This window comes from Daktulosphaira vitifoliae, unplaced genomic scaffold, assembly GCF_025091365.1.
Source record: "Daktulosphaira vitifoliae isolate Bord-2020 unplaced genomic scaffold, ASM2509136v1 Scaffold_5, whole genome shotgun sequence".
In the NCBI taxonomy this organism is placed as follows: Eukaryota; Metazoa; Arthropoda; class Insecta; order Hemiptera; family Phylloxeridae; genus Daktulosphaira; species Daktulosphaira vitifoliae.
In genome coordinates this window covers 32,492,139-32,511,440 of record NW_026099576.1, presented here as the reverse complement: position 1 = coordinate 32,511,440, position 19,302 = coordinate 32,492,139, and the positions used below count along the sequence as shown (strand labels likewise).

General features: G+C 26.6%; 1 protein-coding gene across 1 annotated transcript; it reads right to left on the bottom strand.

Annotated features, from left to right (window-relative positions):
* Positions 1-556: 556 nt before the first annotated feature.
* On the bottom strand, positions 557-18,412 carry LOC126906555 (uncharacterized). Its single transcript, XM_050687133.1, has 17 exons — positions 18,151-18,412; positions 16,907-17,027; positions 16,754-16,840; positions 16,474-16,668; positions 14,562-14,741; positions 14,235-14,456; positions 12,719-12,874; positions 12,430-12,655; positions 12,197-12,354; positions 12,053-12,133; positions 10,629-11,942; positions 8,571-8,738; positions 8,357-8,503; positions 8,224-8,294; positions 7,495-7,738; positions 4,734-4,857; positions 557-2,554 (listed from the first exon to the last, which is right to left on the bottom strand). The coding sequence occupies exons 2-17, from the start codon at positions 17,006-17,008 to the stop codon at positions 2,355-2,357; spliced, it is 3,675 nt and encodes a 1,224-aa protein (XP_050543090.1). The 5' UTR covers positions 17,009-17,027; positions 18,151-18,412; the 3' UTR covers positions 557-2,354.
* Positions 18,413-19,302: the final 890 nt, after the last annotated feature.

Sequence of the window (19,302 nt, the reverse complement as noted above, 5' to 3'; positions counted from 1 at the left end):
TAACTTTTTAATTAAAACTACTCTTGAAAGTCTACATATTTACATTTTACAATACATTTGAGTGAGATTAAATTATATTCATCATGAATCATAAGAATAAATAAGATATATTATGTAAATATTTTTCTTCAATGAAAAAATTAGAGTTATTCATACTTTTTTATTATTATCATTATTATTTTAAATAAATTACCCTGAATTCTTAAAGAACAATTTTTTGGTAACACCACAGATTATATATTCCATGAAAAATCTTACTATATGATTTTTAAAGCAAGACATAACAAAAATGATTATAGTTGAATATGAGAAAAGTCCTCTGCCAATTTTTTCGTTTGGGCTATAATTTTCTGTAAACAGCTAATAAGCCATTTTTTTTTATCATAACTTAACTAAAAAATATTGTTTATAGGGACATGTATCATAAAGAATAGTTTTAAATAATATGAATAGTACAATATCAAAACGCCTATTGCTCAATTTTAAATACAACCCAAGTTGTAATTTATGATGGAGATAAAACTAAAAGAAAAACCAAAATTCAATGGGTTCACAGTATAATCTAATAACTTAAGTGTCAAATATGTAATTTTATTACAATAATTCACAATTTAATATTAAAATAGTTATATACAAACAAAGAACTATTAAGCACAATAATAAATTATAGAAAGTTAACTTAAAATTAAACAAATTTATACAAAATAAGTAACTATAATTACAAAAAATTAAATAAAATAAAAATGGCAGAATGAAATGTTTTTATTCCAATATACAGATTTTTGCTCAAATGTAATGTATTTGTGCCGATGAGATCTTATACAATACATATAGTAGAAATAACTATACATGCAAAAATACTATTTACTCAGCGAGTTGAATAATTTTTTTTCTATTTAAGTACACTTGACTAAAGTGGATTTATTAAAATATTTAAAATAGGTGAATATACCCTGTGGAATTTTTCTGTTATTACAGAAAAAAAATACATATGTTTTAGTTAATAAATAATACACAATAGTTAAATTAAATCAAATTTGTCAATGAAAAAAGTACAAATGCTGATTTACGATTCAATATACAAATGCTTTTTGGTAACTAATAAAATAAATAAATTGTGATAAACAAAAATTTTTACTCCAAAATAGTATGTATTTAACTTGTTCACTTATTTTTAAGTTTATTGGTCATTAATTTACAGAAGATTTCAAAATTATAAAGAGTCATTTTAAATGTTCCATAGTTATACATATAATTAGGTACGACTTGTTAAAATTATTCAACAGTTTATACTAAAAATACACTTAAAATAATACAAGGATAGATGCCAGAAGAAAATATTGAAATAGTTTAAATGTATAAAGACATATAACCGAATATAAATAATATTTAAAAATAGTTGGCTATATATAAATTAATGATGAGTGATGTTTCATATTATATCAACTAATGTAAATTGAAAAACTATGAATTCTGTGCAAGTACGCAAGGATGAGCCGCGAAAAGAATGATATAATAAAAAAAATTCTAAGAGAGTAATATGATAATTCATGAATGAAGTGCAAGTTGAATTAATCATAAATGTTTATAATTATTTTTCCAAAAACAAGAAAACAGTCATAATTTGAATAATTCTTGTTTTACAAAATTGTATATAATTTAATAACTGAAGCTTGATAGTATATGGAAAACAATTAAATTAATTTGATATTTTAAGTGATAATTAATAAATTAAAAAAAATTATAATAATAATAACTACAAAATTTTATAATAAAAATAATTTAGAAAAAAATGAGAATGAAGAAACACTGTAAGATATAAAAGATAAAGTAATTAGAGTAAAAAATTAAGATTGATAACTTGTAATTAATATAATTTTAGGCAATTAAAGTAATTTATACAACATTGTTATACAAGAAAACTATTCAGTATCAGAATTTTTAATCATATTTTAGTCTTTTTAAATACATTCTAAAAATGATATCTATAATATTATATGATTTTTACAATTTTTGTGATGTTTAAGTGACTAGATTTTAAATTGATTTATTTAATTGGCAAATAAAAAATGTCATACTTTATCAGTCTAAATTTGTTTTTAGGCTCATCCTTATACTAACAGCTAACTTAAATATCTATCTTAACAGTTTTATAATGTTTAAAAGTTTTTTTTTCAACTTTTAAATGTAAGATTCTTACATATAGAAAGTGATAATAAATGAAGAAATAAAAATAAATTTATTTAAATATTAACACAGTCAAATGTTATCATTATTATGTTTAGGAAACCCATACATTAAGGAACCAATTTTATATTTATTATGTGTGGTCAAACACTTCATGATACCAAGTGCTAGGACGGTAAAATACTACGAACTGCTTCATCTGTTGCTGGATCACTGCGCTGTAAATTTAAAATACTGTCTATGGCATTTTGCACTTGGGCATTTATTTCTTCATCATCAGGACACTGACGTTTATTATATTCTGTTAATGTTTGTTCTTCATCAACAGGATGTTCTCTTTTTTTAGATAGTTGTTCATCAGTACAGCCTAGAATAAAACAAAACTATGAATAGAAATAACAAAATATTTTTTTAATTAAGATCTATATCTTAAGTCATTTTTTTTTCAACTAAAATAATAATATGAAAAATCGTTTTTTTTCAGAATTTTTCTTGACTAATATATTTTACCTCTTATAAGGTATAAAAATGTTTAGGAAATACTTATTTAATAATAAATTAAAATAAAAAACTCAATTACTTCATTGATCGGTTAGGTAAATGGATAGCTGGTAATTTATTACAGTACTGGTGATAGTTTATTATTTAAAGAAATACTAATGATATGCAATCTCATCCTCATTATGATATTCCTAGTCAACACACATTTACTAGAATTGTCTGAATTAAATATTAGTGAGACTGATACTATATTATTTATCACAGATCTTTGATTTTCAGCAGCCAATTCTGTTTTTATATATATTATAAATCATTAGATAACATCAAATTTTGAACTTCAAACATATTTATTTAGTAATCGATTTTTTTCTAGAAGATTTTGATATAATATTGTGTAACTAAATGTTTATTAGATCATAGCAGTAAAATGATCAATTTATATTGGAATCATTAGTTTGCTTTAAGTCCCTATTAGATATTATACACTTGTACCAACACTTCTTCAATCCTCAAAACACTTCTCAAACTCATTTAGCTCATGTGCTTTTAATGTCATCTATGCTTGTAAAACGACAGCTCTTTAAGGTTCTCTTTATATTTGGAAATAGAAAAAAAGTCACACGGAACTATGTCTGACGAATATGGAGGTTGGGGCATTGTTACAGTATTGTATTAAGCCAAAAATTCACAAACAAGCAATGAAGTGTGAGAAGATGTATTATCGTGGTGTAAAAATCATGAATTGTTTTGCCACAATTCCAGGCATTTTTTTAGATTGCTTCACATAAATGATGTTGAACTTGTAGGTAGTACTTCTTATTGACCTTATGGCAAGAATTCACAATGTACTATGCCATTAAAATCGAAGAACACAGTGAGCATATTCTTCACTTTCAATCACTCTTGTCGACCTTTTTTTGGTCTTGGCGATCTATTTAGAATGACTCCACTATAATGTTTAAGCCTTAGTTTAAATGTTAAACTATAGTTCATACGTGTTATAACAAGTTTCAATAATTTTGCATCGACGTTGACTTCATTGAGTGACTCCTGAGCAACTTCCATTCGCGTTTTTGTTCAAAATTCAACAATTTTGGAACAAATTTTGCTGTTATACGTTTCATACCAAAAATATTCGAAAAATTTTATGGCATAAGCCAATTGATATTACAAGATCATCAGTGACTTTCTAATTGTGATTCGCGATCGTTCATAATCATTTATTTTACTTTTTCCACGTTTTTATGGGTTGTTGATGTGAAGCTGTTTACTAATATTTCTGAATGGGGGTTTTAATAGATCATGTGAAGGCACTATGTTATCATATTATTGCTTCAAAAATGAGCTTTTATAATTTTATTTTATTAATTTAGACTCTTTATTTTTTGTTTATCATAGGTATTTATTTTATTTTATATAGACTTATTTATATATAGTGATACACATGCTTTACTTGAACAATGGTTGGAAAAAGTTTATTATATTAATCCTGTTATCATCAAATTTATGAAATAATTTTAAACTGTTTCTAATTACAAATTCTGTTCAACATCTGGGCCAAAAATTACATTATTTCAATAATTTCAATTAGTGTGACCAAAGCTTTAATCATTTTAAATCATTTAATGATTGGTGTATATATGTCTTTCATGAAGTAAATTTTAATATTTTAAACATTGTGTGATTATTGAAATAAAAAAGAAGTAATTTTAATTATTAGCTATATATCAAAGAAAAAAAAAACCTATCACAAAACCGTTATAAAATAACGTTTGAATAAATATGAAAAGTAAAGGACAAGTAAACTTGAACGATATACAATTTCAGACAGATGGAAAATACCAATTTATTATGACTAATCTAGACTACTAAAAAGTAGTTTTGTTTAAAAAAAATATTTTTGCTACATAAGAAAAACAGTTTGGCTTATGTTATTTTAGCCATAATTATATGATTAAAAACTTAATTTTCAATATTAGATCTTGTTAATGTAACTTAAAACTCATTTAAAAATGTATTTTAAAAAAATGAATTTTGAAACTTACTTATAGCTACACTAGTTGAAGAAACTGATGCAGTATTTGATTGTTTTAATTGCTGCAACTGCCCAGACTCGTCAGCACTAATTATTCGCCCCAACATTATCAATTCAGAAGTTTGAACTTCTCGCTGTTCATTTATTTATTAAGTATTAACATAAAATAAAAATTATAAATTAGGTTTTTAATATATGAATTTTTATATTTTAACTATTTAATGACTTGGTTCAATTCTATTTAAAAAATAATTTTACTCTCTAGAGACATACATAATTCTAGTGCAAGATTTTTAATAGCAAAAAAAAAAAAAGAAAACTATTTTTCAGTTTTTGGTTTCTATGTGAAACTGAGAAGGTATTAATTTTGTGATAGTGTATGTTTTTTTTAAAATTTATCCATAAAAATTCTCAACTCTTACTAGACCAATTTTAATAATAAATAAGTCAAAAGTCTAGTTAAATCTATCACTGCCAAAAAATAGAAAAAAATTCCCTAAATTAAAAAAAATTAGATAAATATCTCAAAACTACGCTATTATAAAAAAAAAATACAATTTTCAACATTTTTTTTTTTTCATTTTAAAATCGTTAAAACAATGATAATACTGATCCAAATGAAATTTTAATAGAGTATACTAAAGACAACAAGCTTACTTTTGGTATACTATGTATGAAAGTACAAAAAGGGTTTGAAAGAAATCACCTATGTGTATAGAAAAACCTCAGATGAGGTTGTGGCATAGTTGGGATAAATATAGATAATATTTGATAGTGATTGACATTACTATCATAAAAAACAACGTTTCAATGCGAATTTATTAAATTTCTCAATAATTAGTATAATTTTAATTTTACAATACCGTAACAAGTTGCCAACAAATTTGAATTACTATTAATATTGTCAATAGTATCTGTTTATTAGTTAGGTAAATTATAACAAAAGTACAATAAAAAAATTAGAAAAAAAAAAAAAGACAAAACAATTTAACTTTATAGTTGGAACCTCTTATATGTCCACAATGTATACTTTATATACATTATAAATAAATTATTTCATTGGATTATATGAAGATCAATTTTATTAAATTGAGTAATTTTGTGAAATTATCATTTGTTTGACCATTAGGGTGGCCCTCAAAAATCGATTGTCTTTTTTTTTTTTACGCTACATCTTAATTTTTTTTTAATGGTCAAAAAAATGAGCTGTGCAAAATTTGGGACCGATCCGTTAAAGTTAACCCGTGCCCCCGGGCCTATTAAGTTGAGTCGAAGAGTATTTATATGACACAAATTATGTCAGTTGTCGAAAATAACTCAAATATACTTATCTTTAATAATAATATAATTGGTACTATCTTAGAGTAATTCAGTAAACCAAAATTGATATATTGATACGACGAAATGTAATAATACAATCAATTTTGTTAAATTTGTAATTAGTCATTAATTAACTGTCCATAAAATAATAAATCTAATATAATTATCGTACTTGGCATAAAAAATTAAACTTCTAGAATCTTTTTTTAAACGAATATGCGTTTTCCAAAAAATAAAATGAAAATAAATAATTAAAAATCAACAAAATCAGTTATAACGTATTTTAAGACTTTCACATGTTTTTTACTGTATGTAGTGTTTTTGTGGGCTATTTATTGAGAAAACAACATTGAAGTTATTATTTTTGAATTTCTTGTAAAATTTCCTTTACTTGAGTTTTACTTTTATAATTCTAAGTTAAGAGAAAAAAAAGTTACGAGACATAGATCAGTTATTTCTATTAAATTTGACTCTTTGACTCAACTTAATAGGCCCGGGGGCACGGATTAACTTTAAAAGGATCGGTCCCAAATTTTGCACAGCTCATTTTTTTGACCATTAAAAAAAAATTAAGGGGTAGCGTAAAAAAAAAAAAGACAATCGATTTTTGAGGGTCACCCTATTGACCATGTTTGCTATGAATAAACAAACAGGTTTAAGAGTTTTATATTCTTAGTATAAAAACATTTTATCTCTTAATTTTTCTAGGAATTGGATAATTGAAATAATATATTTTTGCTTAATAAGTGTTATAAAAATAATAAATTATATATATTCCATACATATTTTTAAATTATACAGCTCTATCAAAACACATTGTATAACAACGAAAATAGTTCTGAGTTATCAGTAGTTAATTCTAATGCTAAAAACGTACCTAAAACTAATAGATTTTTATAACCATCGGGTATATATAATTTATTATGCTTTCACTTTTATGAATGAGATGAATTTCAACCATAATTTTAATACTGATGTTTGTAGAGATGACTTAAAAAAAAATATTAAAAAATTCAGGCAACACACATAACAAGCAAATGTCTGTGTAGTCAAAGGGAAGTAGAAATATAGTGGTAAGTGTATTAAATGGGTTTTTTGTATTTTATATTCCTGTAGGATAGTAATTGATTGTTTAGCAGAAGAGTACAAGAAAAACAATTACAGAAATTTTCAATGCATATTGTGTGATAAATCAAATAATAAAACAAGTCTTTTATATTTAAGTGAAATTTTAAAACAGCAATTGTAAAGTAACAAATATACAAATTACTGTGAAATTTAATACATTCACATTTAAGGGTATTTTATGATAGTGATATTAACCACTGTCAGATATCATTTATATATGTTCCAACTATGCTACAAGCGTAATTCCCTCTCAAAATCACTGTGTTGTGTTTTTCTATACATATAACAAAACATAATAAATGGAAATTAAAGATTATACATACCATGCTTTCTTTTAATAAAAGATAACGGTATTTATTAAATAGTGATGCTTTTTTATCTAATAAATGTTTTGCAGTTGATTCAAATATTTCATCAGCCAACTCTAAATCTCTTTCGGATAATACAGCATCATTTAAACAATGATAACGTGCTAATCGTTTTACTGCATCACTTCTTGAACTAAAAGGTGTATTAACATCAGGATTGGTTGCTCCTAATTGATCTGCTTCTAACCTCTCTGAAATTCTAAATATATATATACATATATATAATATTACTAAAATATTTAAGGAATATAGCAACATTTTCTATATTATTATCATATTACAAAATCATAATGATACTTTATCACACAATATCATATTTTAGATATTATAATTAATATAAATTTGGCTTGAAGTGCTTAAGAATTTATCCATGTTTACAGTTGAGTCCGAAATTCAGAATTCAACTGTAAACATGAATACATCTTTAAGCACTTCAAGCAACAAGACAATCCATGAAAGCTTTAACATTCATAATATAGAATTATTATATAATTTGTATAACAATTTTAATATATAATGGTGTCAATTTTATTATATTTAAGATAAAATTTAGTTAATCTTGAATTTTTAACTATTATAAAATATTAATTATTAAAATTTTTTTAGATTAAACAATGATTTTTTTTTACACTTAATTTGTAAAATTTAATACCAAATAAAAAGTATATATTTTTATAAGCTTACAATGATATTCGCTTTGCAGCACTAAAAGTTGGGGGTACTGGAGAAGGTTCACAAGACGTCTGAGTTCCCACCTGAAAATAAATTTAGTTATAAAAATTATATTTAAATTTCATTTTATTTTTAAATTTCTCACTTGTACATGAAGGGGAGAAGTTGCTTTGTTGCTTGTTAATGGTGAGACAATAGATGAAGACTGAATTGTAAGTGGTGGTGATGTGGTGTGAGGTGGACTAGACATCATAGCACAAGGAGGAGGAACCAATCTCACAGGTGTAGACACCTAAAATAACATTAACAAAATATAGAATTACAGTAGGAGTGTTGAAATTATAATATCATTGTTTTACATAAGTGATTCCTTGTGAATTTTGTCCAGACAACGTAGGAACAATTTTACCACATTGTAAAATTTTTTGTTGTTCATTAAATAATTTTTGAAGAATCATTTGCTCATTATTTGTGCGAAACTTCTTAGCGCCCAATGCAGATATTTGATTTTGAATAGACTTCAAAAGCTAAGTTATTAAAAAAAAAAATAATAAAAAACTGACCAAATATAAGTATAACCAAGATTTAGAGTACATAGATTTTTTTTATTTACGATTTAAATAATTTTTTTTAATAGTAAAAAATAATATAATTATAAATAGTTAAATAATTTCTATGCATATTTAATTATGCTCAGCTATGCCTATGCTTAGAGCACAAACTTTGTGCAATAACAGAATCCTAACTCTATACAATTTCCTCAATAACAAAAATAAAATATATAATGTGCGAGTAAGATGGCCTAGCTTGAATATAGCTAAGCTTATGTTAGGCTTAGTTACCCTTATACAAGTTAGGTCTTATATAAGCTTACATAGGCTTCAATACTCACATATACCTTATTTAATAAAAATATAATAGGGTCAATCCATGCCAAATCATCCAGAAGAGGTGTTTGAATGACCACTTTATATTTTTCTTAAATTTTTAGGGTTTATTCTTTATGCTATATTTGGATTAAAACAAAAATTATTATTTCTTTTTTTATGACCTTCCCATTTTTATGGCTATTTAAGTGTAAAAAATGTTAAAAACGCCCAGAATATTAAAAAACACTTAATCAAATTAAAATTTTAGACTTGGAATTATTATAACATAAGTTTACATAAAAAAAAAAATTATGTGAAATTCTAAGTTTTAATGACTTTTTAAAAATAACGTTTTTTTTTTTTTTTTTTTGTGAAAATTAGCATAATTGAGCTCAATTAAAACCATTAAGAAGTTATCATTTTATAGTGATTTTCAAATGAGGTATTGTATAGTGTATAATCTATGTTTTAACTAAATATTTAAAACAATTTTCTTAGAATTTAGAGGCCTACAAAGTTAGAAATTTTAAAAATACACGTAATCTAGGTGCTATATTTCTGTTAGGGGACGTAATTTCAAAAAAATTTTTTTTAAATTTTTTAGATAGATAAATCTTGTATATAAACCATAAAAATTTTAAATTCGAGAAAAAGGTACAACATGTAAAATTTAGCATTAGAAAATCAGTAAAACTCCCCTCAAAATCAAATAATTTAATAATAGCTATTATAAAAACTATAGTTTTTTTTTCAAACCACATTTTTGTAATTGTTTTATTTATTATTGTAAATGTAATATATTGTGATTCAATATAATTATTATATATGTTATAATTATTCAATTCATTATTTTAGTTTCAAAATAAAAAAATTAATTAATTAAATTATTATGATAATATTGTAAAATATTTTAATAAATAATCATGGTTTTATTCTATTAGTAGTAGAATATTGTCTTCATAAATATCAGTTAATGATATCTTAAGGCTTCTTATGGTATTGTTATTAGTTGGTAAGAATATGTTTTTCCCTATTTCTGAGAATAGTTTTACACAATTTAAATCTCATATTTGGTGTTTTTTGTTTTGTTGTACTTCTGAGGTGTGCATATTTATGTATTTTATCCCTTTAATTTTTTCATCGTAAAATTAAAGCATAATTAGTCATCACATGGAACATAATAAAGTTTCTGTTCTTACATTTTAAAATCTCCTTATACAAGATAATTGTGTAAAACTAATCTCGGGAATAAGGAAAAACACAGATTTTTACCAACTAATAACAGTACTATAAGAAGCCTTAAGATATCATTAATTGATATTTATGAAGACACATTATTCTACTACTAATAGATTAAAACTATGATTATTTATTAAAATATTTTACAATATTATCATAATAATTTAATTAATTAATTTTTTATTTTGCAACTAAAATAATGAATTGAATAACTATAACATATATAATAATTATATTGAAGAAAAATACAAGGTTGTCGTGCAACCACTTGGATGATTTGGTATGGATTGACCTAATAGTAATACATACTTGTTGTTTTTGAGGCGTCAGCTGAATAGTTTTTACTCTCTGGTTAGAAATACTGCTTTCTGGTGAATTTAATGGAATAGGTGTACTACACTGCTCTTTTTCTTTTTCATCGCATTGAAATACCATTGGTTTTACAACAGCTGCTCGTTTCACTTTTCTGGGTTTAATTGGTGTTTTATTAGCACATGGTGGTACAACCATTGTTTTGTTAATCAATATATTTGGATGGGATTGAGCTATACTATCTAGAAATGCATTTTGAGATTGAACTTCTGGTGGAATTGATGATTTTGGACTATTAGGTTGAAATGTTTTTGATGAAATTGCTACTGGGCTTTTATTATGAGGCCTATTAACTACAGACGTTTGGTAATTAGTTAACACCATGTGGTTTTCATTTGACTGTGATATTACAGCAGCACATGGTTTTGAAAACTGCATGTGAGTTTGTTGAGGAGAAGTAACAATAGTTAAATTAGGTCGATTTGGCAACATTGGTGTAAATGACTGGGGAACATTTGGTGAAGGTATTGGAGAATTGTACGAGGCAGGACTTTTAGAATTGCTTCTTGAAGTATGGGACATAGCTGGGCTACACTGAGGGCTTATCACAGATTGTATGCTTCTAGGACTATGAGTAGATACTGGTACAGTTTTAGATCTAGATACTGAAGTTTGCATTAGTCTTTCAGATGTATGTATTATAGGAGGTTGATTTTGAATTTCTACATTTTTATTTAATGTTGATGAATTTGTGACTATTTGCAATCGATTTTGTTCTTCATTATACACAATATCATTATTAGAAGAAGTATCATTGTTAGCAACAAGTACTCTGCTATCCAACAGATTTGATACAAGTTGAATGCTACTACTTTGTTGGTGATCTAAGCTTGATACCATTGTACTACTACTATGCATGACTCGGATACTGTTATTTTGCTGCATAACTTTGCTTTGTTGGTCATCAACTGGTGTTGACATAACAAATTGTTGATGATTTTGCCGATTTTCTACATTAACAGGAGTACCAGTTGTTGGAAACATTAAATGTTGTCCATTTAAAATATTTTGCTGCAACGACTGAGGTTCTAACACAGTTACAATTTGTAAACGACCAGAAACATCAGCTAAAATACGAACTCCAGAACCATTTTGAGGCTGTGGAGGTAACATTGTATTTCCACTTTTTAGAAGCAATGATTCAGCACCTGAAACACTTAATACAGCATTTTGAAGTATATGGCCACCATGATCAGCTACTAACTGGGCTAATTGAGTTTGGGCTGCAGCTGCAACACTAGCAGAAACACTCTGTAAATAAATTAAAATTAAAATCTGTTATAAATATATGCTCAATAAAAATATGCTTAACTAGATCATTTATTCAAGAAATAACTACTTAGATCATGAAATAATTTTACCTGTGTCAAAGTGTTGGTAGTAATTTGTGGTTGATGTACTATCATTCGTCCATCTTCTCCTAAAGATAAACGAAAACCACCCTATATTGGAAAAAATAAAAATGCTATAGCTGAAATACAATTTTAAAGAATAGGAATTTAAACCTGAGATGAAGATGTAGGAGTATGAATTTGAGCTAATAAAGGAGTATTCTGTTGAATGTTTTGGTTAGGTGGAGGTGTTGATGTTTGTTGCAATTTATTTGTTTGGTTGATTTGAGATTGTTGAATCATAGGAGCTATTGAATCTTCTTCATCGATACCTATTAAATAAAAATCAAGATAAAAATAGATTATAATAATATAAACACAATTTGTAATTAATAATTTATATTTACCAGAAAGCTTAATAAGATTTGCTAAATCTAATCTTACTGGTTCATCATCGTGTGGCCTAGACTGAATCTTAGGTTTTTTCTTTTTTATATTCATAGAACGATTATTTGATAATGGAGGGGTAATAGTAGAAGGAGGTGTGGTTGCTGGTAATGCAACTAATGCAGGACCGGAACATGTTTGAATTTGCTGCAGTTGAACACTTTGACCACTTACTAATCTAACAACCTAATTTTAAATGACCCAAAAATCATTAATATATTGAAAATGATTAATAAATATCCTAAATACTTGATTTGACTGTTGTCTTGGCTGTTGAAGTAATATTTGAGTACCGTTACATGTTACTTGCTGACTGTTTGTTTGTTGTGTATTAGGAGAACGAAGAATTAGTTGAAGACCTCCAGTAGCCTGAGGTCCAACTAAAACACCAGCAGTAGGCATAATCTAATGACAAAACATAATAAAGTTAATATTAAAATGAAAAAATTAACAAATCATAGATTCAACATGAAAGTAATAGATGAAAACTATAATAATTACTTTTACGGCTTAAACGCATTTTACCACCCCATCGAGATTTTTCAAATTTTTTTTTTTTAAATCAATTTAGTTTTTCATAACGACTAAGAATATATAAAAATTTTTTGTCGGCGAAGTCTAGTTTAAAAGTTATGAGCTTTCAAAGATTTCAATAATCATATACAAATTTTGTTATATACTGCTGTTTTTTTTTGATAATTTTCATTAATTAACTATAAAAAGTATTCTCGATGATGTAGTTACCGAGGAATAGTAAATTTAAGAGTATTTATGAGTACATTAAACGTGTTAAGGTAGTGTTGAAGTAAATAAATTTAATTTTTTTTTGAATTTTTTTCAATATTATATCACCATTTTAACATCAAGGTTTTATACTTGTTGGGTCACTGAGAATTTCAGTCGAATGGGTTTAAATAGGTTGGGTTTGGGCTTGACTTCTATCCTCTGGGGGTTTGGGGGCGTGAGCCCCCATCCCATGAGAGTCCCGAAGGGGCTCGAATCGGTCACCGGAGCCGGCAGGCGTAGGTGACCACAACTTATATTTAAATGGGTTTGTATAACTCAACATTATAACATTAAGATATTAGTAAGTATATTTTGATACCTCAACAACTTAACTAATATCAACAATATCTAATGTAATAGTATTTTTTTTTTGTTTACAACAAGTGTTAATTGGTGTACATAATAAACAGTAAAAACTTTTATTTTATTGAATTAACAATTCTATGTAAAACACCACATCGTGGTTTTTTTTTTTTTTTTGCTCAAATTGAATTAATTGAGTTTCTTGTTATTTTTATTTCGTATTGCGTTAATTTGATGTGCGTAGTTTTGAAAAAAAAATTTGGAAAATCCTTATTTTTAAAGATAATTTTGGTTGTAGGATTTTTAGAATGAGGATATTATGTAATAATTACGTCATTATAGTTTCACAATAGTATCATGAGAAAAAATCCCAAAAATTAACAAAAATAAAAACAATTTTTGAGCTATTTTTAGTTTTTGGCGTTTCAACTANATAATTACGTCATTATAGTTTCACAATAGTATCATGAGAAAAAATCCCAAAAATTAACAAAAATAAAAACAATTTTTGAGCTAATTTTAGTTTTTGGCGTTTCAACTATAAAAAGCTATAACTTTTGAACCAATTTTTTCAAACACTTTTGAAAAAAGCATTGAAAAATACACGTTTAAAAAAAAAAAAAAAATTAAAAAACTCGATGGGGTGGTAAAATGCATTTGTTCCATTTTTACTTACTTGATTTATTAAAAAAGCACCTTGTTGACTATGTATTGAAGTTGAATGATGTGACTGATGTGTTTTTATGCTATTAATATTAGTATGATTCTGTACATTATTGCTACCTATTGGTTTAGGCAATATTTGGGGCGGTGGTTTACTTTTAACTTGTATATTATTTACATTATTTCGGCTATTTGGCTGAATAAACTGTAAAACTGGTCCATTAGCACTCATCACCTATACTCATATAAACAAATTATGCATATTAAAAATAAGTTCAGTTGGTATTGATGGAACGGTTTTAAAATTTTAGTTAATTATACAAGTATAAAAGATTCTAACCTGATGAATGACTTGAGGCTGAGGTGTAATAACCCTTTGTTGAGGAGACGGTGTAAGTGATCGAGAAGAAAATGGTGACCCAGGTGAAGGTGGTATACATTTAGAATTTGTAGTGTCCAATATGGCAGTAGCCTGTTGTTGTTGAACCATTGTACCAGAAGTGTGCTGTTGGGCACCCATCTATATTTAAATTAAAATAAATATAAATGTATTTGACATTTAGTTCCTACAAATTATGGTAGGAAATTTTTTTATTTTAATTAATAATTTAACCTAAAAATATAACTATAAAACATACAAAATACGATTTTAAGTTTTAAGAAATGTACCATAAATATATTATCAAATTATAATTGAAAAGCTTGTTCAAATAACTAAATATCTAATTCTTTTTTTTGAATAGTAGTTATAAAAATGAACTGCTTTATATAAAGATCTAAAAAAATTGATATGCCAGACAATTTTCTTTTATATGTACAAGTTGTTGATCGATTTAACGTTGACCACTAGATTTCTTCTAAAACAATAATAATTTTGACATTCTTTTTGCCTTATTTAAGTAGCATTTATTTCTTGAATTTTAATTGAATTAAATTTTAAAATACATTATACTTCCACTTATTATTTCTATTAAGGATACTAACTTAATTTTATTAATTGGCAACTTATATATTTAACTAATAAATATTCCAACAAACGAAATGACTGGTCGATAACAACTTTTGAACCAGTAGCTCAGAAGTTATGAATATATCTATTCCTATTAATTTTTATTGTTGGGTAGAAGGAGTAGCATGAAAGAGAAATGCAGAATTATATAAACAACATAACCTGCACCTCATTACCAGGCTACATTTAAAAATGTTAATAACTTAAGAAATATTGGTTTTAAAGATTTTATTGATCAGTCATCTTTTTAGTTATTTTTTATTATATGAACTAGTTAAAAAGATATATTGCCATTAAAAAATATTAAATTGTACTCTCATAAGGGATAGATCTATATAATATTTATCCACTTTTAATTGGAATATAAATAATACTATAGTATGATAAATTTTTTTTTCAAAACTATTATTATTTTGAGAGAAATTTAGTAATCAATCTTATTTATAAATATTTTCTTTATATAATTTATACTCATACTTTTTTTTTAAATTAAACTATATAAGAAAATCTCTCTTTTTATATTTAAACACTATTAGAAAAATAAGTGTTTATGATAAAATTTAAATATGTTGAAAATAGTTTTTTTGAGTATATTTTTTCAGATTAAATAATCATTTCATTCAAAAAGAAACTTTAAATAATACAAATTTAATTAATTCATCATTTTAAAATAATACAATATGAAAATTTTGGGAAAAGGTAATAGATACGAGAATAAGAAATGAGACATGGGTATCTAAAAACCAGTTTGGATTTATGTCTGGTAAGTTAACAATGGAGCCAGTATTTTGTGTGAGGCAACTAATAGAAAAGTTTAAGGAAAAGAAGAAAAAGCTGTGTATGGTATTTGGTATTTGGAGAAAGCGTATGATAGTCCTGAAAAGGTATATTAATATAATAGAAGATATGTATGATGGCACTTGTACCAGGGTAAAAAGCGTAGGAGTAACAGAAGGTTTTTGGGTAAGAGTAGGAGTGTATCAAGGTTCTGCTTTAAGCCATTACTTATTCTCTATAGTGATGGATGAAATTGCTAGAGAAATACAAAGGGAGGTGCCGTGGTGCATGTTGTTTGCTAACGATATAGTGTTATTGGAGAAAATAGGGAGGAAATTAATCAAAGGCTAGAGGTGTGGAGAAGTAGAGCATAGAATGAGTGTAGCAGAGTTGAGAATGCTTAGATGGATGAGTGGAGTGACTAGTAAAGATAGGATAAGGAATGATTTTTTTATAGCTTACATACCTGTCGTATGCTTGTTGAATGGAGAATATTTGAATGTTGAACATGTTGATGAAGTACTTGTTGAATGCTTGTATGTTGATGTAATGTAGCAGCTTGTTGTGAACTTCCAGAAGGAAAAGATGATAATCCTTGTCCTTGAGAACTTGCCAAAACTAGTTGCGGAGTCCCTGAGAGCACTCCGTTAGTTCCTGTACCCTTTAAAATGGTTAGTTTAACAACAATTAATTATTATTTAAATTAATTAAATGATGAAAAAAAACAAATAAATTATTTAACTTACTGAAGTTTGATGGTGTAAAGTAAGAGTCAATTGCCCCCCAGTAGCAGCCTGTTCTTGCTGTGCTTGAATATGCTGTAATTGTTGATACTATAAGTAAAATAAATAGAATGAATACAATTAAAAATCAAATAATTTATAATGTAATGAAAAAACCTGATGATGAGTAAGAACTAGAGAGCTGGCAGGGCGGCCGTCTAATAGGCCCTGTGGTATAGAATCCACGGTGCCTTCCAGTCTGCAGCATACACCATACATTCAATTACGTTTTATCCACCTAAAAAGAAAACATATTTTTCTCATTTAAAGATGTTCTCAATCAATACTTTATAAAATAATTATCGAAAACTCAGAACTAAATATGTCTTACAAATAGTATTGCAATACTAAAAAATTAATTTGAAAACAATTAAATTATAAATAAACTAATAAACCAGTTTGATTGTTTTCTTTAAAAGTTAAAATTTGTAAACTAATATCATCAAAACTCAAGTTGGAATTTTGAATGATTAATAAATCACAAATTATTAAAACTAGTGTCTATAAACCAATAATATATTAGTAAAATACAACGTAAAGTTCTGATCAGAGTAATACATATGTCATCCATAATATAAAATAATAATTAACATTGACATTTATAATTATTTTATCCTAAAGGGTCCTAGATTCATTTTGTTATATTAAATTTTTTTTAAATTACTGTTTAATCTAGTTGTGTTTTTACTATTGGATATTATTTGAAGAATATAAGATTATTTTTGGCTAAAACGGAAATTTTCTTTTATAGAAACAAAAAGCAAGCAGATAAGGGTTGAAACACAAAATATAAAAAGATTGTAAACACAGATAATGAAGTAGAAAATGAATTAAATTTAAAAACAAAACTTCTAAAAGTATTATGTGCGCCTAAGTACAAGTGTGGGAATGCGCAAAATTATCAAGGACAAATGGATACCGGAAAAAAAGTTACAATCGACAAATAAGCATGATTTAGCCGAATATCTGGTTATGTCATATATTTCGTTAGCATCTTACTGCTGACAAGACAAGTATTAACAAAAATAATGCTATTTAACTGCATACAATCTAACAATAACAATAAAACAAAACGATATTGAGAGAACATTATCAAAAATTCAAAAAATCAACACTAACGACAAAACAAATATACGGAAACCAAAACCGATAAAGTAATTGTGCAAATTATTTTCATCGTTTTATTTTAAATAAAAGGTTATTATGTATAGATTCTATAGAAAAACAAACAAAACATTTAAAAATAAAACGTTCATTCAATGAATAGACATGAATCAAGAGATTGGATGGACAACACTTTTGCGGCGCTGTGATAACCACTGATCAACACTTAACACACACCGGAAAAAACGCACACTTACCGTTTCGCAAAACGCCAGCAGGGTCCGGCGGGCCGATTCCGTTACATAATAATAACAATGATTAATGCGAACACGGGACGCACAATAAACACGGTCGACGACGATAATTAACACCGCGGCGGCCGATAACATAACATTATTTTTGCGTAAACACAATAAACAACACGGCGGCAAACGACGACAACGATAGGTATTTCGGGTCTACCACTATTATCCTCCACCGACGGCACACGGCCACATAATTGATGAACGAGTGTATGTGCGTGCGTGCGCGCGCCCAGTGTATGCGACCGGCTATGTATACAGGATGTTCAGTAAGTCAGGAAACGGGTTTCTATTGTTCTCATTGTTACAAACAATGAGAACAATAGAAACCCGTTTCCTGACTTATTGAACACCCTGTATATAAGTGTCAGTGTGTGCATGTGTTTGTGTACACAAACAACAAAAATCGAACGGCCATTTTATTGTTTTGCAAACGACGACAACGCACGAAAGGATAAACTTGCTGATGCCGCCGCTGTTGCTACAGATCGGTCTTCTATATAACATCAGTGTTGCCAAAACAGTTTAAAATCATCCGATTACGGATAATTTGTCACTGTACTTCGTAGTCTTCACTATCGAAATGATTATTCGACAGTTCACCTATTACCATATAACGTGTGTACGGCTAAGATACCACCAGGTTCAAGTGCCGCGTAGTAAACATAGTTTAGAGTACCTCTATCAAAAATATTTGCCGGCAACAGCATTATCACTGTAATTAATGATGCAGTAATCAATTCATATTTTCAATAACTAAATATTTATCATCGCGGCTTTTTAAAAGTAACTAAAAATGTTTAATTTTATATGAAATTACATAAACTTATATGTCAATTTAATTAAAAATTTGTAACATAATTATTGTAGACTACTAAAGTATTTAAAAACAAAATTCAAAACTATTTTATTTTAGTGACGCTATAGAATAAAAAAAAAATACGTTTGGAATTAAATCTTTGTTTCTAACGCAGTGTCATTGCACTCGAGATAACTATTAAAATTATGTTTTATTTAAATACTAATAAAGTAAACTTTAAATGTTACACTTTTGTTACCCGAAAATCATTTGGGAGCTTAATCAAATATTTTCTATAACACTTTATC